Source organism: Lissotriton vulgaris, chromosome 8, assembly GCF_964263255.1.
Source record: "Lissotriton vulgaris chromosome 8, aLisVul1.2, whole genome shotgun sequence".
NCBI classification, from domain to species: domain Eukaryota; kingdom Metazoa; phylum Chordata; class Amphibia; order Caudata; family Salamandridae; genus Lissotriton; species Lissotriton vulgaris.
This window is the reverse complement of record NC_141696.1, coordinates 334,063,646-334,091,245: the sequence shown is the minus strand read 5'-3', so window position 1 is coordinate 334,091,245 and position 27,600 is coordinate 334,063,646. Positions and strand designations below refer to the sequence as shown.

At 44.8% G+C, this 27,600-nt stretch overlaps 1 protein-coding gene across 3 annotated transcripts in view; it reads left to right on the top strand.

Moving 5' to 3' along the window:
- The first annotated feature begins 844 nt into the window (after nt 1-844).
- The window catches only part of F5 (coagulation factor V), a 786,312-nt gene continuing 759,556 nt past the window's right edge, over nt 845-27,600 (top strand). For 2 of the 3 annotated variants that reach the window (XR_015299279.1, XM_086934094.1), the window contains exon 1: nt 1,033-1,301. Coding sequence is in view for 2 of the 3 variants with exons in the window: in XM_086934094.1 (XP_086790220.1) it covers nt 1,153-1,301 (149 nt within the window). In the remaining variant the exon portion in view is untranslated. Of the gene's footprint in view, nt 1,302-27,600 lie in introns of all 3 variants that reach the window. The other variant, XM_086934096.1, reaches the window with a different exon arrangement.

Sequence of the window (27,600 nt, the reverse complement as noted above, 5' to 3'; positions counted from 1 at the left end):
TAAAAACAGAATACCAGTTGTCAAAAACCTATTGCTCTATAATAATCAGGGCCACTGGAAATAAGGGAGCCTCAAATTAAGTAACTTGGTAGCAAAATCGGCTGCAAGAAAAGGAAAATTATGTGCCACATTTTCTTTATAGAGTTACTTCATTATTTTGTCAAGGATTTCACCTCATCAATATTAGTTTAACAACCAAAGTCAAAAATAAGCAAGTAAAAAATGACCAGTGTGAACCGTTTCGTGAAGGGCCTTCTACTATGCGGGAGCACGTCACCATATTTTTTGTAACTTTTGGATCCATTTGAGCTAGAAACTGCTCAAATCTGCCAATTATGCAACAGATGGCGGATTGTGAGGCACATCCATAATTATGCAGAAAAAGCCACGGAATTGCATAATTCTAGCGGGCCTAATAATAATCTGTGCAACATGCGGGGTTTAAATGACAACAGTCTGTTTTTTCTAGTTCACTAATTGTTCATGTTTAAAACACTCACTTTTAATAAATGGTTCTTAGTGCAGTGCTTAATGTCAAAGCTCACCGCGTCAATACGCTTTTTTTTAATTTTTAAGAGACTTTGTTATATTTTACGCGATGTTTGTTGTAATATTTACTTAGCTAACATTTTCAGGGCTCGGCAGGTGTACGGGCTCTAAGAGCCGAGCCAGACCCTCCTCTCGATTCTCCATCCTAATGTGTAGCCTCACCCACCTCAAACTTGACGTGCAGTGGGGAAATAGTTCTGACGGTGGGAATTTGACAAATCATACCGGTATGACGAAAACAAATCTAATTTGGCTCGTACCATGTTCACAAAGGTAGAGCACAGTCAGAACAAACAGACACTTCCAGAGTAGCACCTCAGTGTGACCTCAGCCCACACACTGGCTCGGTGCCTGGCTGCTCGGAGGAGGACGGGCCGCACTTCTCTGCGAGGAGGGCTATCTACAGAGTGAAGAACCGCCAGGCACCAGCCTCCCGCCCTCCCACGCGTCCGGGAAGGAGCCTCCCTCCACTAGAGGCAGGCACCGCAGGGCTCAGATACGACGTCCCTCCACAGACCTTGCCGCCTCACAGGTACAGCAGGCAGCGGCCAGACAGCGTGCACCTGCCAGACGAGGAGCCCGAGATTGAATCCGCGGAGCCCCATGGCTGCCTCAGGCCCGCGCGCGCTCCTGCTCCTCGTGGTGGCCCTCTGCGGGCTGCCCTCAGCTGCGCGAGCCGCCCTGCGTCAGCGCTACGTGGGCGCCGTGATGGTGGACTGGAGCTACCAGCCTCTGGAGGAGGGCCATACCAGGTAAAGAGGGGGCCTGACCCTGCTCGGGGCCTTAGATACACCCCTGGGCAGCGCAGAGTAATGGTAGGGGGCGCTTGGGGCAGAGGGCGAAGAGACAAGGATTAGACGCCATTGTGAGTCAGCTAACCTTTGTCAACAACTGGGGAGGAGTAGAGGTCAGGCTGATAATACATAGCCTCTCCCTATCAAACACGAGATGAGCGAGGTAAATATGGACACAGGAACTCAGACACACGCTTTTTGTGCACACATACATTCAATTTAGGTGAGTTTAAAAGTGACCTGTGGGAAAACCTGTAAGACTCGATGGAGCTTAGTATTGAAGTAAATACTCCAGTGGGACACTTAAGATCCACAAACCCTTCTTCCATTAGTAGATGAGAATCACTTCTGGAAATTAAGAAGTGCGACAAGGTTGTCACAAACTCACATAAACATCTTTGTTAATCAACCCCCTTGGCTTTATTTTTTTTTAAAAAACATGGCTATGGATGTGATGTAGGTAAGGGATTGGTTGTGGCCCGCATACATACACCTGGAAACATGCTCAGCTTCACGAGTGTGTGGGTATTCATAACCGTATTTGGGCCCTAGCCTGAAGATGTGCGCTAAACCAACTCAGAGCAGAACGCCTATATTCAGTGTCTTCACCAAGGCATACATTTAACTTTGAATTTCTCCAAGTTAATGTATGGGCTGCAGACAGTGAAGCTCAGATTGAGAGAGAGGCTTTCACTACTTACTGTTTCCGAGTTGTGTTCCCTCAGTTCATGCACTAATTCGGTGAAATTATGAGTTAAATGTATGCACTTTGGATACTACAAGAGGAAAAACAGACGAGCGCGCCCATCACTGCACTGTTCCCTTCCAGCACAGCTGTTCATGATCAAGCCATGAAGATGTTTCCCACCCTGGAGATGCACGTAAATCTTCTGGAAAATGTAGATGTCCCTTCCTTGCCAGGTGGAAAGGGGAAGGAAGCATGAACTTATTACATAGGCAAAATCATTTCTCAACAGTAAAAGGGGGCAGTGTCGCCAACAGCCATGCTGCGTCGGCACAGAGATGAGTGCTTGTTTTGTTGAAATAGCAGAGCACAGGGTTTGCATATTTACTCTCGGAATTTCACCCAGTTGGCGCACGAGTTGCACATAGCACAGTTCGGATGGAGAGAGAGACCATTATTACTGCGCGCTGTTTCCATCCAAGCGGTGCATTCCGAAGGTCGAAAACACAGACAGAAAACGTCTGCATTAATCAGGGCCACTTCAGACACTGCAGTCGCAAAATAAAATGAGGCGCCATGCTCTGAGCCAGTACAGGCGTTGGTGATACAATCCTAGGTATTCCTCTTGTGGAGAGAAAAATTAAATATATGACGGGAGTTAAAGCACAGTACTGCCAGGTTTAATCTAGTGAATTGTCTGATGTGTTGACAATTATCAGGAAATTGCATGGAGGGACAGGCGTAGATATGAAAATTTGTGACGTAGGTAGATTTCCACGCCATGCAAAGAGGGGCATTTGTATGCATCCCTCAAAATCCAAAAGTCTATCCACGGGTTTTTTTGTGGTTTTATTTTACGTTTTCTTCTCTATAAAGGCTAATACAACTACTTAAAAAATCAAGCAACCACAGGGTGTAATTTATGATGTACAAGTTCAGACTTTTTAATCGTTTATTTACAATTTCACACGTCTGAAGGTGTTTGTGACGCCTCAAAAACTTAAACTTAGTCACATTTTACAATAGCATTTCCAGTCAATGCAGTGAAAAAGCTTAAAACGGGGAGAGCTTGGATGTGTGGACAGAATTCGTTTACCGCCAGACTTTTGGGTTTAATATTACCCCACAGATTTGCCGGGGCAGAATTGGTGCGGAACTCCAATGATACTTTTACGTTAAAGGATGTAACGATGATTATTTTTGTACATTTTCATTGGTCTGCATCCGTCGTTTTGTTTAGTTTTGAAGCAGCTGACTCAAGGATTGCTGCATAGGTACCCCGTACTTTCTTGTGTACTGGCATGGAACCGTTATGCACATTGAGGCAGTAGTGCTGTGTGAGCACTGCGCTGTTGTGTGTAATGGTGTTGTGCAGGGTTACGCTCTCCATATGTCTAGACAGCCCAGTGTTTTTATTTACAACTCCGCGCCTTATTTGCGCCCAGACAGGGCGCACACTTCTGTATGTCCAAGAAGTACCGCGTCATTCTGCGCACTTAGGCAGAAATGCATATGTTCTTGTTTATAGGAAGTACCTCAAAGGAATGCACTTTTCTGCATATTTAGGCAGCTCGATGACATTAGATACACTTAACTAGTAGTAGGAATGCACACACCTTTTATACTTAAGAGGTACTGTGCCATTAGGTACACTTATGCAGCATTTACTCAAGGCGTACTACACTCTAGGTGCACTTCACAAGAGTGCACTTTTATGTAAATGTAGGTAGCACTAAAATATTAGGTGCGTTTATATCATTATGTGCACTAACCCTTTCGAAAGCTCTTCTGTATATTCGAGAAGTGCTGCTCTGTTGAGGCCGCTTGGGGAGAGTGCGGTCTTCTGTGTATTTAGACAGCACTGTGCCGTTTTGTGTAGTGCATAGGCAGGGGTGCGATCATCTGTATATTTAGACAGCTCTTCACAATAGTGCTTAGGCAGTACTGCAGTCTTCTATATATTTAGACAGCACATCACCATTATGTATAATGCATAGGCCGTAGTGCTGTCCTCTGTATATTTAGACCGCACTGCAATGTTATGTGTAGTGCATAGGCAATAGTGCATAGGCAGTAGTGGAGTATTCTGTCTATTTAGTTAGCACTGCACCGTTATGTGTCGTGAACAGGCTGTAGTGCAGTCTTCTGTCTATTTAGACAGCACTGCACCATTATGTGTAGCGCATAGGCAGTCTCGCAATCTTCTGTATAATTAAGAAGTACATCTCCATTGTGTGTAGTTTAGCAGAATACAGTATTCTGCATCTTTCAACAGCATTTTGCCCATATGTGCACTTTGACGGAGTGCATGCTTTGGTATACTTATGCACTATCGCCCCGTTATGTGCACTTTAGTAGAATGCCTCCTTCTGTATTTATGCGTTATTGTCCCGTTATTTGCACTTTGACAAAGTGCATCCTCCTACATATTTATGCGCCATTGCCCCAGTATGTGCATTTTGGCAGGGTGCCTCCTTCTGTATATTTATGCACCTCTGACCCGTTATGTGCATCCTTCTGTATATTTATGCACCTTTGCCCCGTTATGTGCACTTTGGCAGGGAGCCTCCTTCTGTTTATTTAGGTAACATGGCCCCATTGGGTTCACTTTAGCAGAGTGCCTCCTTCTGCATATTTATGCACCATTGCTCCGTCATGTGCACTTTGCCAGCGTGCCTTCTTCTGTATACTTATGCCCCACTGTCCCTTTAAGTGCATTTTACTAGAGAATGCAGTTCTATGTATGAAGAAATACCCCGCTGCTGGCTGTACACATTCAAGATTGCACTCCTGATCACGGTCAGCTAATGATCGTGGACAGTACAGCGGGAGTGTCATTTTAGGTGGCAGGGTCAATCCTCTTTGTTAATAAGTAACATTCTGAACAGTGCCGCAGTCCCTATCAGCTAGTGCTCTTGAACAGTGCATTTTAAGTATAGATTTGGTGCTGAGTTTTGTTACTTCTATACATTTGTGAATCTTAGTTGTTTTCCTGAATTGTTTGATTTCTTTTGCTCGCTTCTATTTATGCTTTGTGTATTTATATAGCTAAATAATTATTTGGCCTTTTCAAAGACTTTTCCCTTTTTATAAGATAACTGCTTATATTTATTATATGGATTACATTGTATCTAGTGTCAACCTTCAACCCTCCTGTTCTTGAGCTGGACCTCGGCTGCTTCACAAGGCTGCTCCCAAGAGGGAGGAGACTTAAGAGGGTAACTTTCTGGGGCAGACTAAGAACATAGGGCAATATTTATCAAGGTTTTGCCTAGCCCTTGTGCCATGCATGGGGGCGCAAAGGTGACACAAAACATAAGCATGATTTATCAAGCCACGCAGGGCCTCCTAGCGTGGACCTGCATGGCTTGATAAATCTCGAATAACGCAAGGCAGAGCAGATCGCTGCCTTGCGTTACTCTGCACCCAGGAAAGCGTTCCATGGGTGGAGCGTGGTCGTTCCCATAGATCTTGATGCATTCTCACAATTACCATCAGTGGTAGATCTGGGAATGCATCAAAATGTCACACCTCCCAAGGTGAGGCGTAACAAGGAGAAATGTCTTTATTACTGCTCCTTTTGGCCTCTTTCTACATGTGCTGCATTCTGCTCCGCGAGCAGAAACAAGCTGGTTTTCCCATTTCTCAAAACAGAAAGGGCCCTCTGGCAGTTTGGGAAACAGGGGACTCAGCCACAATCATGATGCAGTACACTCTCAGCCAAACTGTAAATATGGCTTTATGTCTTCTGCCATTTTGATCGATTGTGTTCAGCTAACCGGAAACAAGTCACCTTGTTTCTGGAATAATTTCTTCTTAGCCGTTATTGTTCCAGAAGTGTCACAGTTTACAGTTGCAGCAGATCCTTAATCCAAACATCCAAGTGTATCTTGGGCTTGGTGATAGCTTAAGGTCCAGTATGTGTCCACATCCCATTCTGACTGTTTTTGAGTGAGAGGCCCCAAATATGTGGTACCAATACGTAGTGGTTGTCAGTCACTACCACACCTGCCTTGTTCTAAAAGCTATAAGACCAGTTGGGCCATTTGGCTGGGCACTGAGTTACAGATTTCCAATATCATCTACAACTGGACATCCAAAATCTTTTGCACTTTGATTGTGCAACTTGAGTGACAATCTTGTTTGTTGGTAGGTATTTTGGACCAAAGGCCTTTGAAACATTTTGACTGGAAACTCAACAGTTGGGACTTCAGCCCATTAAGCTGGCTCGTTTGTACCCTGAGCCATAGAAGATTGTATGCAACAATGTATGTAAATATATTGCTACAATTAATTCCTATGTTGGACACTTTTATCCTCTTGAATGAGACAGTATTTGCAAACACTGTAGTGACTTCACTTGCCACACCCAAAGACAGCTGATAGCTCCCAAACATGAACATTGACCCATATTCAAAGATTGCCAATATCATGGTACTTCTGTGCTATAAATGCATTTAGAATCACGTCTGCCCTTGAAGTTGATCGCTCCTTTTCGTTTTGTGAATGTACCTTAGTTTTAATTACCTATTCACTCACCTGCTAAATAAAGTACGTTATACTTTGAACAGAAAGCACCGAAAAATAATCGAATTTATAGATTATTTCCAGATGCATGTCATATCTGTGTTTGTAACTCCTAGTAACACCTAGACGTGCTGCTTGACCTTTAGCAACTCTGTGGAGCCAAGGGGCCAAATTAAGTAACTTGTTTACCTGATTGTAGTGGAATATTGTGTGCTTTGGTACACTATTTGTACACAACTGTACCCAGTCAGAATACTAGCCACTACCATTGAGTGTCCTAAGACCCCATTTAAAAGATGCCTCAAATACACTATATTAGCACTGTCCTTTGATCTTCCAAGAGTAAAATTGTTTGTGTAAAATGTATACAATGTTGTATTCAGTATAACAAAAACCTGCATGTAGACACTTTTATTAAAGAATATATACACTATTATTAAATGTCTAAGTATCCCACTAGGAGACAATTTAAGATTCAATACATAATATCATAAAAAGAGACTTTGTACCCGTTTGAGGTGCTCCTACCTTCTTGCTGCCATCTTGAAATTAAATATGTTTTGAGAAAACTGCAATATAAAAAAATGATATCAGCAAACATGACAAAGAATCAGGGCCTTGTTAAAATTTCAGTGGTAACTGAAAATTCTCTAATTTCTGAGGTTGCATATGGTGATTCTTCTCCAGGTATAGACTTTGTTCTAGAAATTGGAGGATTTTCATTTACCTTCAAACTGTGAAGCATTCCCTTAACATTAATTTCACCCTGAAATATATTCAAATAGGCACTTATTTGTTTTCCCTTTACTACACACATTATGGATAGTAAGACCATCTGAAAACATTTCTAACCTCTTTACCAACTCATAACAGCAATGAACAGGTGATAAGTGGCCAGTTAACTGTTGCAGTGTGTCCGGGACTGCATTTCCCTTGTGTAGGTAGCGTGCTCACTAAATTTTAATCTTTTTCAGAGTTCCAAGTATGTCGGTCAGTGGCTGTCAGATGTGTAGAGAAAACTGCTTCTTGTTTACTGATAAAATTATAAAATCCACCCGATTTTCTATGGCCCTCTTTTGCAGCATCATATCCCATCACAGTCCAGTCAGTATCGTTAGTGCCTTGAAACTTTTCGGTGGAATTTGCAGCACTGTAATTTCTTGCTGTCTGGCATACTTGGCAACCAAAGTAGGTCCTCCTATAGAACATGCACAGCACCAGCATTTCCAGATTTGAAATCAGAAAATGGCTGTGTTCTGTGGATTAAAGATGCCATCGAATCTCTATTTCTGCAGTGAACTGAAAAGCTTTTTAATCATCATCGCATGACAGTATAAGCACCAGTGTGCAGAAGCACAATTTAGAGCTCTCACTTCCACCTCTTGTGAACACCCTTTCCCACTGGCAGCTTGACCACTCTGCTCTCTGTCCATCCCTAATAATCTTCGCTTGACACCCCTGTCTGTTGTCAGCCCCGGCCCCCTCCCAACTTTCTCCCACACTACCTACTGTATAATCCATATTCTCATATAGTGTTTTGTTCTTTGTTGGAAGGTTGGCAGTCTTACACCGATATACACACTTTGGTGAAACTACTCACACAAATATAAAGTACAAAGCCGTTCCAGATCTATCTAGGATTAGGAAGGCTAAATGTAATGGGAACAAGATGGATTTGCACCTTAGGAGTTATCTGGCACCACAAAGTGACAGCTTTTGTGGTAGAAAACAATCCTACAACTCTTTGGGAGACAGAGTGCACAACAATAACAGATGTGTGTACTGTGAAAGTGAAACAGTACATAAATACAAATTACTTTCAGAAATGCAGTACTAATTACACTACACCATGAAAGCCTGTCCCGTTGTTGATGGAAGCAAGCCGGACAGGTCTAAGTACTACTAAGGAGCATATTACAATACAATAGACTTTACGATAGTAGACCCCGATCTATTTCCCCATATAACAGAGTTCCACATCTGGAACGGGTTGAAAGCAATCATTATCCCCAAATCTTTACACTATCTATCATCCCAAAAGAGTCGGAGCAGGCAAATCCTCTAACATGGAACACACAACTCTTCAACTTACAATGACTAAACTGGAACGAAAAAAACATCACCAATTTAATGGAGACATGCCGCTCATTGCTATCACCCCCAGTAGAAGATCAAGAGACTGTAAAGGCTTGGGAGACTTTCATAGTGAACATCAATAAAAGATACCAAATCAAATACAGAGCCCAGAAAACAACAAGAAATGGAGGGGGACAGTGGTCTACACCAAAAATACGGGCAATAAAAACACACCCTAACACGCACCTAGGGTCATTTCGAACAAAGGACCTCCAACTGTCACAACAATAGAAAATGTAACCCTTTGGATGCGTCGGACGGCCCCTGGCCATCCAGCGTCAATCGTGGTGTGTGTTTCGGTCGGCCGGGAGCCGTCTGATTTGCGCACGTGTGAAATTTTCGCGCACTGCAGGAAAATTTTGCTCGCATCTAAAGGGTTAAAAAAAGGAGCTAAAATGCGAAATCATGGTGGCTAAGCAAATATATAAGGAAAACCTTGAGACCACCATGCTCCATGCTAGCAAGCTGAGAAATTCAAAACAGCTTTGGGCAAAAATAAATCTCCTGCTAAACGGCAACATCGGCAGTTTAACTCAGACATGACAGACCAAACTTGGAGAGCCCACATAGACGCAACATATAACACCACACTGGACATGAGCACAGACAGCATAATTAATATTCCAACAAAGCACAATCCGACTCTCAGTTCGAAAACGAAATCAGAAGCCGGGAGCCCCGGCACGCAAAAATGTCAGGCCACTAGCTTCAATGTGCCATCAGTGGAAGCCTTAGCAACGCATCTAAAAAAGCAATCAAAAATCAAACTTCAAATTACAAGCAGGGAAACCCAAAAAGAAAGTAGTGAACTAGCTATTCGGGAGTAAAGAGAAGAAATACCCCAGATAACCCAAAGCAGGTTCTGACCATAATAAATCACTTGAGATCGCACGGGGCTCCAGGGCCAAATGGCCTACCGAACGCTCTGTTTAGGCAAGATCCCACATTTTGGTCCTGTTTTTTATCCCCCTCGTTTAACAACAGCTTAAGGACCGGGATCATTTCTGAATCCTGGCGGGATAGCATCCTTCAAACGAGTTACAAATCAGGGACACGTTCAGACCATAACAAATACAGGCTAATAGCCCTAATAGACTTTGAGGCTAAGATCTATGCATCCAACCTACTGGTTGATCTAGAGACCTGGGTCTGTAGTAAAAACATGATCCCAAAAACACAGACAAGATTCTGGGCTGGCATAGGCACCCTAACAACTATATCAGCATTAACCCTTTTACCTAAGAAAGCAATTGACAATTTTAACATCCTCTACACATGCTTTCTAGATCCTGAAGCAGCTTTTGATAAAGTTCCAAGAGCCGAACTTTGGTCCAAAATGAAAGCTTGGGGTGCCCCCTCCCAACCTATTGGGAGCAATCATCAACTTATACTCGCATACCTGGGTCCAAATAAAAAAAGGGGATGGTCAGCGCCTAACAAAGAAATTTTCAACAACAAATGGGCTAAAGGTAGGATGCGTATTGGCGCCCAGCCAATTAACATCTATACTGCTGACCTAGAGAGCAACTTTCGTATAATCCAGGATGACCCACTGAAACTCGGGAAAACATCAATAGTGAGCCTGCAATATGTGGACAATATTGTGCTACTTTCTCAAACTCCTCTTGGATTATTTCACAACTTGTGCTGTATATCTCAAAAGCTCATTTAACTATAAACCTCCAAAAATCCAACATCCAATGCTTTTCCAGCACTCGCAAAATTTGTTTGGAGGATAAATTCCAGCACCCTAAAACAGGTGGATGAATATAAATACCTGGGCGTCCTACTAGATAGCCAATTAAACTTCAAACATCAGTTAGACCTTGGCAAACCCAAAATCAAAACAACTACAATTCGCTTTCAAAACCATACAGAAAAAACTAAGCAGATGTTCAACAAGTCACCTTCTAAAGGTGGTAGCAGCAAAATTTCTGCCCTCCATTACATATGATACCAAAGGGGATGATGGACGGAGTGCTTGAGCAAATCAAACAGTCACCCCCAGTCAACTGATCTGGGTTTAATCCATCATCATTCTTTAGCTCACTCCACAACCCCAGTTCAGACATGGCCATATGTAGGTCAGTCTGACCCTTTGCCTCATGGGAACAGTCCAGCAAGAACTGCCAAGCCATGTCTTCCTTGGACGGGAAACAAGCATCCTGGGACCGGTTTCGGATTCATAATCCTCATCAGCCAGGCTATCTTGAATCCAGTAGTGGAGTGAGCAAGGGACCCACGTGTGGGTATACCCTGCCAACTCAAGGCCAACAAAGCGATACCAAAGGGGATGATGGACGGAGTGCTTGAGCAAATCAAATACTGACCCTCAGTCAACTGATCTGGGTTTAATCCATCACCGTTCTTTAGCTCACTCTACCACCCCAGTTCAGACATGGCCATATGCAAATCAGTCTGACCCTGTGCCTCATGGGAACAGTCCATCCCGAACTGCCAAGCCATGTTTTCCCTGGACCGGAAATAAGCATCATGGGACCAGTTTCGGAATCATAATCCTCATGAGCAAGGCTATCTTGAATCCAGTGGTAGAGTGAGTAAGGGACCCACGTCTGGGCATACCCCGCCAACTCAGGGCGAACAAAGCGATACCAAAGGGGATGATGGGCGGAGTGCTTGAACAAATCAAACACTCACCGCCAGTCAACTGATCTGGGTTTAATCCATCATCATTCTTTGACTCACTCCACCACCCTAATTCAGACATGGCGCAAATAGGTCTGGAAGGTGTCTTGGCCAAATATTACTGGCGAACGAGGGAAGCTGAAGACAAATCACTAGCTTATCACTGTTGGGAGGAGGTCAAAAAACAGGCTAGGCAGAACAATTCCACAATAAGCCAGCGCTACTATAGCTAAATCTGGAGGAAGCTTGGCATTCACCAATGTCATACCTCGCTTTTAAACAAATTACTAACACAGCTATTAAACAAGTATCGATGCAAACGGATAAAGCATTAGTGGCTGGCAAAAGTCATGCTTGGATGGTGATGCCAACGTACACTCAATTGAAACAACAACCTTACTTACAAGAATGCTTCACTTCACTATAAGAGAAAACTAAGTTTACTGAGATTGGGGTTGATCCCGCCCAAAGACCTCACCCCAAAATGGTTTCGGACTTAGCCATCACTGGATTATCGCCTCTGTGATAAGGGAGAAGGGTAGCTATTACATCTATTATGTATCTGCCCGGCCCAACACAATTTAAGGAAGATCCTCCTGGGGCCAATGCTAAGAGAAACACAAGTCAGGACCTGTAGAGCGGCCATGATAAAATGCCTCAGGTGCTCATTGATCCAACTTTCCTGCAAAACAATTACATTTCTGACATTCGCAGCTCAAGAGCTCGAAAAGAAGGCTGCAGCAAAATAGGAACTGGGAATCATGGACATATTACAGCCGGCCATAGACCTTTCTTGACGCTCTTTGCAGTTTTCTTTCCTCCGTCTTCTCTTTTATTCTACGTCACTTTAAGCACCTTATTTGAGATAGGGGGGACTGACACGCTCACACAAGCACAAGTTCTATCGCGTGCTGCATTTTTGTCATAACAGTCGTTGGCATCAATCTTCTGATGCGAGGGCCACCCTTCCCCCTTTTAAAACAGTTTTTCTGTTTTTATTTAGCATGTACACCTGCGTAATGTCACCCAGCACACAGGGGCATGTTCCACCATTTTAAACTGACTTTCTGTTTTTACTCATTATGTACATTTGTGTAATGCTGCCCAGTACACTGGGGTATGATTCACTTTTATATGACGTTGTCTACCACATGGTGGTATGTTCCACCCTTTTATGATTTTAACAAATCAAAGAAAAGTATTCTCTTTTTGTTTGCTTTTTGTTAGAGCATATTACAAAAATACAACCATGGCACCTAAAACATGCACAAAACTTAACATGGCAAGGAGAATACATCAATAATTAAAAAGAGTGGCCCACTCTAACTTGATACTAGACCACAAACTCGAAAATACTGAAATAGAGGGAGGAGACTAAAATTACAGTAAGGGAATGAAAAGTATGCGTGAAACGATTCACTTTAATCTGGATAATATGGAAATAAGGAATACTCTCAATGGGAAATACAGTAAAGGAGCAGGGATTGCAGATGTAAATCTATGAGGTAAAGAAGTGCAGTTACAAAAATTAATGAAAAAAATAAGTAAATCTGCACTTGTAGGGGTTCGCATTCATACAGGTGCGGATTTTCTCTAGTTTGCTATTCACAAACATTCCCAAAACACTACTTCCCTTAATCAAGGTGTTGCGAGCTTCCACATTCATGGCCCCCGATGCAGCTGCACATGCTGCAGTAATGATAGTTGTAGCCCCAAATAGCAGGTTGTCTGGTCTGCATCTTTCAAACCCCCCACCCCACACTCACACACACACACACCCTGTGCATGGCAATTGCTCCAACCATCAAGCAGTCTCTCTGTCTCTTTCAGAAAACAATGAGTTCCCACATGCTTAACCCACTTTGCAGTAAGGGTGTCCTTGACCCTAATGCTGCATTAAAAAAAGAAAAACTGCTTTATTAACAAAGCAGTGACAGACATGGTGGTCTGTTTGACCCCAGCAGGCCACCATCACTGTGGGTGCTGGCCAGTCCTAATGGGGACGCAAATTGCACCTGCCTCATGAATATTAATGAGGCATGCGATTTGTGACCCCATTAAGAATCGCTAGCAGTGTCTCTGACATTGTAGTACATGCATTTTGCGAGTCGCAAATTACGAGTCTCAATGCGACGGAGTTTGAGAGTCGCAAAATGTAAGGGTAGTACATTTGGCCCTAAATGTCTTTTTTTGTACACGCTGGCTTGCATGTGGAAGGCACAAATGCAGCAAAATCCAATTGGCGATAACAAATATTCTACTGTTATATTCTCCCACATGTTTTCCAATAAAAATGGTTCCTCATTTGTGTGGGTAGACCTGGTGCCTGTGACAGAAAACGTCCCAAAAAGCTACATGGACACATCACTTTTTTCCCACTGAAATACAACCCTTTTTTTCAAACTGGGTAGCTGTGGATTTTGAGCACTAGTTCATCCGGCACCTAGGGAAACCTTGCAAACCTGTAATTTTTTTAAAACTATACATCTAAGGGAATCCAGGACGGGGTGACTTGTGGCTTTCACCAGGTTGTTTCACTTAGAATCCCTTGCAAGCATAAAATGTTGACAAAAAAAATATTCCTCACATTTCTGTGATATAAAGTTCTGGAATCTGAAGGGAGCCACAAACATCATTCCAACCAGCATTTCCCCAAGTCTTCTGATAAAAATAGTACCTCACTTGTGTGAGTAGGCATAGTACTGTGTAGGTATCAAGGACCCCCTGGTTAGGATATGACTCCTGGGTCAGGGAAAACAATTTTTATGTAAAGGTATATACCCAGGCAGACTTGTGTTGTAAGTCTGCCTGGGTATATACCTTTACATAAAAAGTGGGTAGGCATAGTGCCAGCAACAGGAAATGACCCAAAACACAACATGGATACACAGGGACGGCTCCTCCACTGCTCTTAGAGCAGGTGAAATGAAAAATAAAATGATAATAACCTCGTTATTATCATTTTATTTTTCACTACGTGGGGTGGGTAGGGTGGGGGGGCTGGTAGCACAGGGGAGGAGTGGTTTGCACACTCCAAGTGCACATGACTGCTTGGCCGGCTGTCTTGGGTCGGCAAAAAGTCATGCACACTTTGCATGTTCCCCACCAGACTGTTATACACAGCCTGGCGAGGAACATGCACAGGCTCACTATCCCTGTCTGCGTGCCGAAGCACGGTGCTCAGACCAATCACAATGCTGCATTGCAGTGTTGTGATTGGCTTAGGGGAGGGAGCTTGGGTGCTTCCTGTTTCTGCAACCGAAACTGAGGAGAGACAGTGCTGTCAAAAGGGACCGAAGCTGAAGCGATACAATGGCCAGCAAAAGGCACTAGGGCCAACCACACAAGCATTGTAACGTTTTTATCAGCAGAAGTGGGGCAATGCTGGGTGGTAGGAAGTTTGTGGATTCCTGTGGATTCCGAAGTTTCCATCATAGACATGTAAGGAAAATGCATGATTTCAGGCAAAGATTGAAGTTTGCAGGGCATTTTGGATAATAAAACCTTCTGGGATTCATGCAAAGCACACCACCCTAGAATCCCCTGGATGTCTACTTTAACAAAATGTCTGGGGCTGGTAGGTTTCCATGGGTGGCACCCAGCATGGCCTTAAATTCTGCAGCTACCCTTATTGCGGATCTCCCCACATAGCACTTTAGGGCATCTTGTGTCAAGGTATCTAGGCCCCCCACACAAGTGATATTCCATTTTTATCGGGAGACTTGGGGGGATGTTGTGTGGTAGGAAATTTGTGGCTCCTCACAGATTCCAGAAGTTTTCCTCACATAAATGTGAGGAAAATATGTGTTTTTAGTCTAAGTTTGAGGCTTGCAGGGCATTGTGGGTAAGGAAATGAGGTGGGATGCATGCTAAGCACACCACCCTGGACTCCCCCGTATGTTTCAGTTTCAGAACTGTCTGGGTCGGGTACATTTTCTCCAGGTGGCAGCCTACACAAGCCCTAAAAGATCAGCTGTTCACTATTGCAAGTGGGACACTATTGGGAGTTAGCCACACTCTCCTGGCTCATATGTCAAAGCAACACCCAAAACAATCAAATGTCCTCTCACCAGCCATTAGGATGGGATGCTTTGGTCCACAGGGGAACAGAAAGACTTTTGAGCTTTTAGGGGTGAGAGTGAGGCCTGATGTTAGGATTGGCAAGACCCACCACATTATATTCCTGCCATACAGTGGGCTTTTTGCCCCCAGGGGCAAATTGAGGGCACACCTCCTATCTGCCTCTGGGGAGGAGAGACCGGTTTGTCCTTTTTGGGGTGGGGTGTGGCTAGTGCCAGAATGCAACACCCACACCACTTTCTTTTGCCACAAAGGCAAAATCCCTGGTATCAGGTGGAACTTCCCTAACTTTCCCTGGTGTCTAGTGGTCGTTCTGTCCTCACGGGGGCCAGATTGGGGGTAGTTCCCCCACCTGCTTCCAAGTAAAGCAAGAAAAACTGTTGCCCCATTTACCTGGGGAGAGGGCAAGGCCATGCCCATATGGACAGCCCCACGTCAATATTTTTATTTTAAGAAATCCCTGGTGTCTAGTGGGTTCTCTGCCCCGTGGAGTAGATAGGGGTAATCCCCATCTGTCCCCCAAGTGAGGGGCAGAAAGACTGTTGCTCCATTTAGTTAGGGTGGGGGCACAGCCATTTCCATGGTGGGCCACCACCAGCCCTATATTTTGTTCTTTAAAAACTTTTCCTAGCATCTAGTGGGCTTTCTGCTCTCCCTGGGGGCATATCGGGTGTGATTGCCCCATATGTTCCCTGGATGGGCAGTTAGACTGTGGCACCATTTTCTTGGGGTGGGGAATGACCATGCCCATGTTGGGCAGCCCCCACCCCTATTTATTATTTTAAAAAATCCCTAGTGTATTGTGGGCTTTCTGGGGGGTTGACTACTCCATCTGCCACCGGGGTAAAGAAAGAAAGTTGTCCCATTTGGTTGGGGTGGGGGCATAGCCATGCCCGGGGTGGGCAGTCCCCATCCCTATATCTTTTATAAAGAAAACTTTCCCTGGCATCTAGTGGGCTTTCTGCCACCCCGGGGGCAGATCGGTGGTAATTACCCCATCAGACCCGGGGGGGGGGGAAGAAATACTGTTGCCCCATTTGCTTGGGTTGTGGACATGGGCGTGGCAATGCTGGGCAGCACCCACCGATACATTAACCCCATGCGTGCGCGGCGAATTTTGCACTGTGCGGGAGTTTTTATTAGTGGGCGGGATTTGGACAGCCAGGGGCCGTCCTCCACACACGCCTACCGTGACGCGTGACGGCTCCTGGCCATCACAAGCATGCAAGGGGTTAAAATCCCTTGCATCTAGTAGGCTCTATGTCCCCTGGGGGCAGATCGGGGAGTAATTACCCCATCTGCTCTCCTGAAAGACTGTTTTTGGGGGTCACAGTCATGCCCATGGTGGGCAGCCACCAAACCTATATATTGTTTAGAATAAATAAACTCTTACTGGCCTCTAGTGGGCTTTCTGCCCCCCACGGGGGACACATGTAGGTAATTACCCCACCTGCGCCGGGGTGGGGTTCAGAAAGACTGTTACCCCATTTACTAGGGGTGGGGGCATGGCCATGCCTATGCTAGGCAGCCCCACCTCAATATTTTTATTTTAAAAATAAGCACCACAAGGGCAAAAGAAATTTGAGGATGTGTGAAAACACTAGTTCCAATACAACCTCAATAATACAGTTTAAAACAAAATAGTAGTACAGTTAGATGGCAGATTCCATAGACTATAGAACAATGTAGAAATAATTTGTTTTTTGAAATGGTATTGTGTCAGATTATCTCAGCCTAGTAATATTCAATCATGTGGTCTCACTTCATGTGTTTGGTATTTGGGGCCAGATGTAGGTGGCCCAATACCCGTCGGTAACGGACGGAAAGTACCGAATTTCGGCCATTACCGACACACAAGCACGATTCAGGGGTGCAACAGGGTGTCAAAGTGACACCCTGGCACCCTTAAATGTTTCCCCCACTTTACCGTATCGATATTTACCGATTCGGTAATTGCCATTTATTCCTATGGACTCAGTAATTGCCATTCATTCCTATGGGCCTTCAGGCCCATAGGAATGAATGGCAATTACCGAATCGGTAAATACCGAATCTTACCGATTCGGTAATTTTTACCGAAAATGTATCTACATCCCATTTACCTATTCTTAAATACCGAATCATTAAAATTTGGTATTTGAGAATAGGTAAATTGGGATTACCTACATCTGGCCCTTGGTCTCTTAACTCGTGATCAAGTAGGAGATTACTAAGGGCTGTTAACATAAGAAGGACAGAATCACTAGGGATGTTTTCTAGTGTAGTAGCAGAAAGGTAAAAGGAAGCTGTAGAAGATATTTGACACAAGTTGTAAAATGATAACCTGGTATTGTGCAAGACTCCAAGTCAATACACTCTACAAGAAATAAAAGATTTCTGAATTCCAAATTTAAAGTTAAAAGAATAAAAGCTTGTGAACTAAAATGTTTGATATCATTATGAAGGGTACTACAATGTTTTGGAAACCTTTTAGTCAAGGTTTAAGGACATTTAAAACTGAACCAGATTATATAATTCCATTTAATGAATTGGAGACATATATGTAAACTTTACGTTCAAGTACAAATGGAAAGGAATTAATAGATACAATAAATGTAACTTTATTAGAAAAATTACTTCTCCCTAGAGTGGAAAAATAATTTTATCACCATCTCCCTCTAGAGCACTAGAGCCAAATAATCTCCCTAACAAATGTTTTCAAGTCATTGCCATGATTTGTGACCCTGCTCAGCTGTGTATGCAGGATGTACAAAATACGTGCTCCTCCAGACTACAGAGCCAGAGGCGCTCTAGTTTTCCACTGCAGAGGAGGCCAGGAGTACACGCCGAGTGTGGGCACCGCTTGTTGTCAAGCTTTGTGGCTGTGATGCTTGTACTATGCATAGCAGAGAAAAGACAAAATATATTTCCCAGAGTCACATAACACTCTCATATGAATTTGCAAGGGGCGCGGTCTTCTGAGATAAATTGAGTATACATTCCTCATGTTTAAAAGCATTCCTTGTGAGGGAGTCGTGATACTTAACTGAGGCCTCAGGAACATTGTTGCCAGGAGACTGGAATTCATTGCGTTTTCATCTGGAGTTATCAAGCACTTATTCACTTTAGAGAAGAATTATAGATAACCTTTGAGGTCAATGACTTAGACTTTAATTTGCACAATAATACTGGATGTATTCCTCCAAGGATAATTAACTCTAGCACACTGGAGTGCAAGAGAGATTGTGCATTTGTTCATGAGAGGAACTAGCAAATCCTCATATTGTACATACTTTTTAATATTACTAATACCATGTACGGTTCTAATGTTTTGTCAGAGGTTAGAAAGAGAATGCATATTGTCAAGAAAGAAAGTACAAAGAAATGTTTCTTGCTACTCATTCTAGTTACATTATTGATTACAATTCACTGAAGGTAGTTATCTGTAAAGGAATTTGTGATTTTGTGTGTTTATTACAAAGGTTTATCCTATTTTTCAGTTCACTGCATTTATAGAGCTTTTACTAACATAGAGAGTGGATTACACAGAGTCTGTCAAATGGAATATAATATGCCATAGTAGAAATAGGGAACTGCAAGGTAGTTATGGAAATTCTAACAGACTAATATGTGAACATATCCAGTGTTTCACTCTCTCATGTCCTATTCCCTTTCACCCGTTCTATTGCTGACAGGCATAAATATATTTTGTATGGTCACCAGTGGATTAAAGGAAGTGTGGAAACTAGCATTGCTTCTGCTAGATCAAGATTGCTGGGTTAGGGCAACCTTGACTGCACCTGAGCATTGTCATCATGAGTTATGCAGTTATTCCACCGTCCTAGAAAGTAACTGACTTACGCCCAATTTGTAAGCATGGTCCACCTGAGTTGCCAAGTAACTTTCAATTTATACCTCTTTTACATGCTGAGGGAAAATGTTTTGCTATGTTGCTTCTGGATAAACTAATACAATGAGTTGTAGGTAAACAGTTACTGAAATGTGCGCATATTGGTTTTCGTAAAAATGGTTCTTGAAGGATAACATAACAACCTTAATCATCTTTGTATCAAATGTGATTAAAGAGACATCTACCCGTTTGCACATAAGCTATGTTGACTTTAGTTCAGATTTTGATCACTTAGAGCAAGACTATATCTAATGCTTAAAACATGGGGCATTAACCCATTATTGTTTCTAATAGCTGAATTTCACTCCTAGCCCTTCAGGTTGAACTTCTTATTCTCAAGAACTATCTCATAAATAACCTCCTGAGACTGGACTTTGGATGTGGTGCATGCTTGCCGCCTTGCTATTTTCATCCAATAAGGCTCATTTTCCAGGAGCATTTGAAGCAATGGAGAGATCCTCGCATTAAGCAAAGCTCTAAAAAAATCTCACATCTTGTGTATGTAGATGGTTTTGTTTTAATATCACACAATTCAATAAGCCTTTAAAGGATTCTAAACTAGATACAGGTGTGTAATGAAGAAACTTGACAATTAATCCTCTATACAGAAAATAGTTGTCTCATAAAAAAAAAACGCATAGCCCTGGTTGGTCAAATTAATTAAGTATTTTAAGGAATACCCCCAGTTGGGAAACGTATTTGATGATACACTTAAGTGGTCTTGCCACCTCACCGTACAAAGATGACATACAGTATGCATTAAGCGGGTATGGAAAATGTATGTAATCCTGGGTGGTGGAGGCCTGAGAGTGACACTTCATGTAATAAAAGCAAATGTTTGCTTGTGTTTTTATTTTTGCAATATTTCTTTATGAGGTTTTAAAAAGTTATAATACAAATGGGCTTGCAGCATTATATAAGGGATGCATAAAAGAATATAGTAGAGACACTACAATGCCGTAGCATAGGTGTTATATCCAAATCGATTCAAATGCAAATGCAACAATAATGCACCTTTGCTAAAGGAACATAGAACTAAGCGACTAGGTGGCTAGAATAACGGGTAACAGGAATAACTGGGGGTCATCAGTACGGATGCTCAGAAAAGGGCAGGGTCGATTAGAGGGGGGAGGAGAGAGCCTGAGGAGCCCAGGAAAAGGTACATGAAATCTGTAATCCAGCCGGTCGGTCAGGGCACTGAGGAAGACCATGACGCCTAGGGTAGAGGTTGTGCCAGCAGTCTGGGAAGAGCAAACTGGCATGTCACGATCTCACACCGGGACAGCCTCATCCATCACTAGAAAGGGGCCCAAATGGCATTAAAGGTGTTGAGTTTATCATTAAACTTATAGGAGGTTCCTATGAAATTCTATCTGCTATTCATTGGACATGGGCAGGGTTGGCTGTCTCCAGTGCCAAAGAATACAGAGTTTAGCCATGGCAAGGGAGGTCGCTATCCACTGGTGTTCCTGTGTCGTTAGATAAGGGAGGTCATGCAGGGTGGTAAGATGAGGGGAGAAGGTAGGGGCTATGATGACGGAGCAGGAACCAGATGTCTTCTCAATAGTCCTTAAGCCTTGGGCAGATCGACAGGATATAGTACAGGTCACAGCAGTCCGAAGCACAGTTCCAGCAGCGGTCATGGGGCAGCAGCTTGGCTAGTTTGAGCTTCCAGGGTGACCAATAGCAGTTGTGAAGTATAGAAATTTGGAACAGGACTCTGACGGCTCTGCCATGATCATTCAGGCTGGTCGCCCACTCCTCGGGTGAATATGTTTAACCCAACAGCAATTGCCACAACAGTGCAGTCGAATTGCTGGAGGGTTTTTAGTGGGAGGAGTTGATGAGTAAACTATAGATGTCAGAGACCACCCCAAAAGAACCCCAGGGCAACCAGATATTGAAGTATGGCAGTGGGAAGGAGCTCCATTGTTTGGCTGTGTTATTGTATGGGTCTGTGAAATTTCTGGTGGCCAAATTACAATTCTTGATGTCGTTAGAACGAACTGCATGCACATGCTGTTTAAATTAAGACAATCAACAAATCAGACTAGAAAAAGCAGAGTTTTTTTTACTAGACTCACTTCAACTTTTACCGAATTGGTGCTGTACATTTTTACCTTTTGGCCACTCGTAACTTGTCAGTGCTTCTGAAGACTCTCTTTGCCGCTACAGGAGTAGCCTACAACCCTTCCAAGTGCTGCTGAATCGTGGGGAAGCCCTAGGAGACCTTGTGGCCGCAGAGGAGGGTGAGGCGCCGGCCCCGGGACTGCGAGGACCAGCAAACAACAGCTACAGCTGGTCCTCTTCCCGCGTGAGCCGCGCCCCCTCCCAGTGCCACGCCCCCAGGACAGCGAGATAACTTCTCCCGGCACCCGCTTCGCGGGTGCCACTCGTAACTTGTCAGTGCTTCTGAAGACTCTCTTTGCCGCTACAGGAGTAGCCTACAACCCTTCCAAGTGCTGCTGAATCGTGGGGAAGCCCTAGGAGACCTTGTGGCCGCAGAGGAGGGTGAGGCGCCGGCCCCGGGACTGCGAGGACCAGCAAACAACAGCTACAGCTGGTCCTCTTCCCGCGTGAGCCGCGCCCCCTCCCAGTGCCACGCCCCCAGGACAGCGAGATAACTTCTCCCGGCACCCGCTTCGCGGGTGCCACTCGTAACTTGTCAGTGCTTCTGAAGACTCTCTTTGCCGCTACAGGAGTAGCCTACAACCCTTCCAAGTGCTGCTGAATCGTGGGGAAGCCCTAGGAGACCTTGTGGCCGCAGAGGAGGGTGAGGCGCCGGCCCTGGGACTGCGAGGACCAGCAAACAACAGCTACAGCTGGTCCTCTTCCCGCGTGAGCCGCGCCCCCTCCCAGTGCCACGCCCCCAGGACAGCGAGATAACTTCTCCCGGCACCCGCTTCGCGGGTGCCACTCGTAACTTGTCAGTGCTTCTGAAGACTCTCTTTGCCGCTACAGGAGTAGCCTACAACCCTTCCAAGTGCTGCTGAATCGTGGGGAAGCCCTAGGAGACCTTGTGGCCGCAGAGGAGGGTGAGGCACCGGCCCCGGGACGGCGAGGACCAGCAAACAACAGCTACAGCTGGTCCTCTTCCCGCGTGAGCCGCGCCCCCTCCCAGTGCCACGCCCCTATAATCAAGCACAACATAAAAGCGACTCCAGCAACGCGCATCGCGGGACGCGCGCGGGGCATAGTCCGGGGCGAAGACCGGGCAAAGAGCGGGCCGTTTGAGGCCGTTCGAGGCCCGGCGAGCCCGGGAGATCGGCCAAAGCCCTATCTACTGTAAGGTATTTCACCTACCCTTCTTCACAATCGCCACTTAACTCATATTATCACAAATCACGAAAACTACCATCCATCACTTCATCATCTCATAGTATTATAAGATGGTAGCCACAAGAGGCTCTAAACAAAAAAACCCCGCTCCAGGGAGTGCCAGGAAGTTACTGGGACCCATGGACGACTTCCTGGCAAAAGCAAATTCACTCATTGACCAAAGTATCACCCTCATGGAAAAAAGAGTTTCACTGGACTTAGAATTTGCCAAGCGATCTTCCCTGGGTAATCTCGCAGAAGCCAAAACTCCCGCCCCGACTGCAAACAAAAAAGCGCCAGGTATCGCGCAAGAAGGCAGACGCAGCCTTCCAAACAACGTAAACCTATCTGTTTCTGACCTTGCAGACTCCCCGTTAGCCTCAGAATTGGAAAAAACCCCAGAGCTACCACCTCAATCCCCTACCCAGACATCCCCCCTGGAAGACATACAAGCAAGAGGAAGGAGAGAAGGAGCGATTAGTAAAAACAAGTTCCCCCAAAATAATCTTATACTAGCCAACATTGCTCCTCCCCCGAATATCCCTCAGATTCCTTTAACCTCGCCACTAATTCCCCTACAACCACAGCAAGTACTTGCGACGGTAATAGTCCATCAAGACCAACAGGAAGGATCCATACCTATTCTGTTGGATTCGCCATCGCAACCACACATAAAGGCTCCGGAAAACCCGGAAAACTCTATACTATTAGAGAAGATAACAGAAATCTTTAAACAACTACTACGACCTGTAGAATTAAAGCTAACTAAGCTAGAGACACAGATTTCGAAGCTCATCCCGTCTCCACAACACTCTCAGGGCCCCCCCCCAAAGAAGAAAGGGAACGCAAACTCTTCTCACAACGCTCCCTCTAATTCTTTGGGCAGCATCACAAAACCTTCTATCCCCCACACAACCACTTCACAGACAGTACCACCCACTGTTCCTCCCCCCCATTCCAAGACCTCCAGCCACCCTGACCCAAAGCACACCAAACCCTACCACTGCAGGTCCGACTACATCAAAACAAACCAAAACGCAACCACCCACAACTACTCGACCACAACCAGCCCCCAGAAAAACTGCTCCCCTTAAAACCCCGGTACACAACTCCTCTTCTCAACCAGCCCAAAAAAATCCCCCAAAAGAGTCTGGAGAAGCCAGACTCCATACGGAGCTTCCTCCCGAGGACGCTCCCTATGTAGCAGTCATGATTGGAGTAATCGAACTACCTCCAAATACGGCGGAACCGCCGTGGTCCTTAAAAAACAAAGTTCACCATTGGCTGCAGACTAATCGCCCCATGCCGCCAAACTGCCATGGTAGGATCTCCTCACTCTACAGGACTCCGTGGGTGGGGAAAGGTGGCAAACAATACCCAGGGGACTGCATCATTATCACCTTCGAGGACCCTTGGGTGGTAGACTATATCACCTCTTGGGAACACCCAAATCCTAAGGGAAGTATAAGAATTAAACCCCTCTCATTCTTAAATAGCAATTTCTTCGAGGACCCTGCTTTCCCCTGGGTCGAGCCATCCCAGCGCCAACTAAGCTTCCCCGATAATAGGCAATATGGCACTTCTCGCTTTAGGGAACAGGAAAACCCTTGGCAATTAGTCAACCAACGCCAGCAGGGAGAAAATCACGGAGAATGGGGATACCAACAACAGAGGAGGATCCGCAGAGCTCCACCTAGATGGGACCCCTGATACAACATCCCAACAACAAACAGATACAGTCCCCTAGAAATGGTGGATTGACCATCAAGGGATTTAGAACAAATTACCCCAAACTCGATACACTCCTCCTCCCAAAGTAACAACCCCGTCATAACTTCACCAGCCTCTGCCCCGAAAGAGAACCCACATATAATACCTTTACTATTCTGGAATGTGGCGGGTCTCCGAACCAAGATCAACGATCCTGTGGCAGTCAACTTCCTAGAGCAAGGCAAAATAATCTGCCTCCAAGAAACCTGGGCAACTTCAGAGTTACATTTACTAGGGTATAAAACCTACTTCTCACCCGCTACTCAAAGCCCAATAGGCAGACCCAAAGGAGGTTTAACAATTTATATTGCAAACACTCTTTCCCATCTAAAAGTGTCTAACCTCTTCACCGACCCCAACTACCAGATACTTTCCCTCTCCTTTGCAAATGAAGATACCATCATCCTCGCTAATTTCTACAACAACTTAGCGGAAAACGACTTCCTCACCTTCATCGATAACATGCAGGAGAGACTAAGATCCCCCCAACATGGGGAGACCAATTCCAAAACGATCCACTTCATCTGGGGAGGGGATTTTAACACACACCCGTGTCCAATGGCAGACACCAAAATTTGCGGTTTCGTGGACGATAATGACGCCCCACTAGCTCACTTCATCCATAACAAATCCGGCAACGCCCTGAACAACACTCTCTCAGAGTTTGACTTATTTATTTCCAACTCTCCGAAGGCTGAGAAAAATCAGTTTAACCCAACCTATGTAGCTAGAGGCCACCAGACAACAGTGGACTACATCCTGCTGTCCTATAGCCTTGCCGCAAAAGTCACAGACCATCAAGTAATATACAATCTACTAAGTGACCACCATGCATTAAAGACCGAACTTCACCTATCAGAACATAGATCCAAGGCTACAGACATTACAGCTGCCCTTACCCAAAATAATCTACAACTGCACAAACAAAATGGCTATTCTATAAAATGGGAAAAGATCGACCCACAAAAACTCACAAAACAATTAGTCAAACAGGCATATTCGCATATCATTAACTGCCTGGACCCAGCTTTAAACCACTCCGAGGTCCTGTCGAACTTTGCAGAAATACTGAAATTAGCCAAGAGACTACTTACGGGGAAAACAACCAATAATCACATGGATAGGAAAGGTTGGTTCAACCACAACTGCACGAGAGCCCTAACTGATCTAAAACCCGCCCTTCATAAAAAACCAAGGGACGCAGGCCACATCCAACTTCTGAGAAGGAAATATAAGCTGGAACGTAAACTAAAATTACAACAAATGAAAGAGAAACTCTGGAACGACCTAGATAAGAGCTCCCTATCAAAAAATAGTAAGGACTTCTGGAGAACGATCAGATCCCCTTTCCTCTCGGACAACAACTCTCCTAAGATAGAGGTGGCAATAGATGAGGGAACTTGGATAGCTCATTTTGAACAAATTTTCAAAAACCAAGTAATTACAGATCATCCACCTCACCACCACAACGAAGTACAATACCCAATCCCAATTTCTTTTGACATCACAGAAATTCTGGTGGCTCTGGATAAAAGCAAAACCGGAAAGGCCCCGGGTCCGGACGGCGTGCCTGTGGACCTTTTTAAGTTCAACCAGGAGCTTTGGGCACCTATCTTAACAAGAGTATGTATAGCAGCAGCTAGCGAGGGCATCTTGGACTCCTGGACCAGATCAATCATGGTCCCCATCTTCAAGAAAGGGGACCGACAGGACCCAAAATGCTATCGTCCCATATCCCTTCTGGACTCCCTTGGCAAAGTGGTGGGAAGGGTCATTCTGGAGAGACTGCAACTGTGGAGTGAGGAAAAGTCCATTATCTCGGATTTACAAGTCGGCTTTAGAGAAGGTCTTGGGACAGTTGAGCAGGCACTTAATCTCAGCCTCATAATGGCCAAATACATGCACGCAAAGAAATCGACGGTATACATGGTCTATGTAGACCTGTCTGCCGCTTTCGACTGCGTTGCACATTCCAAACTATGGACAGTCTTAAAAGAGATGAACGTGGACCCCTCATTGCTGGACCTTCTAAGAGAGCTGTATTCCGGGGCCTCAGCTAGAGTACGGTTCGGAAAGAACGGCAAGTTGACGGCATCATTTGGGGTGGAGCGAGGAGTTAGGCAGGGCTGCGTCCTGGCCCCCTTTCTCTTCTCGCTCTACACAAACGGCTTGGAGGAGGCGATGCTAAGAGGGGCCCAGGACCTCCCAAAAATGAAACAGAGATTGATTCCAGCGCTCCTCTACGCGGATGACGCCGTCATCCTGGCCCGAACCCAACGTGAACTTCAGTACTCTCTAAATAGATACACCACCTTTATGAACTCCCTGGACCTAAAGGTTAACGTAAAAAAAACTTTTGTCATGACCACAGGGAGGGGGAAGAAAGGAAAAAAAAACATCTTCCTCGATAGTCAGCCTTTGGAGACCGCCACACAATATCCATACCTCGGGATTGTGATTGACGACAACCTAACATGGAAACCAGCAGTTGAGGCGAGATGTCACAATTTTAAGCGCGCAATAGCAGCCCTGCAGACCTTTTCTCGGAAACTGGGAAGGAGGCGCCCAGTAGAACTCCTAAGAATCTACAATGCCAAGTGCCAGGCGATAGCTCTTTATGGAGCAGGGATCTGGGGTCACACAGACGTCGGAGCCCTCCAAATAATCGAAAATCGATTTATAAGATTTCTTCTTGCCACCCCAAAAGGCTCATCAAATTACGCCTCCCACATGGAATTGGGAATTCCTTACTTGCAGGACCTCCTTAAAATTCAGCCACTACTCTTGTGGAGGCGTATTTGGACGTCGGAAGCTAACACACTATCACAGTCGATAGTGGCCGACACAATGTCACTCGACTACGCCTACAGAATTAAGTGGCTTAGCTACGTCAGAAACTTTTTCACCGACCTTGGCCTTGAAAAACACTACCTCCATCCAGAATCACTGGTAGCTCTCCCAAAAAAGGAACTCAAGGAACTTGCACTACGGCACTTGGAAACACTAAGACTGTCATCTGAGTCAGTAAAACCCTCAGTGGTTCACGCAAACACAGTCCAGCAAACGTTTGGCATTCAACCGTATCTTACTCTCGACACTAAAACATACGAGAGGATGTTACTTACCAGGCTCAGACTGAACCTCTTTCACAGACTGGTCGCCTTTCCGTTAAACAAAGCCTGGGACCCAAACCTGCCTCCATGCCC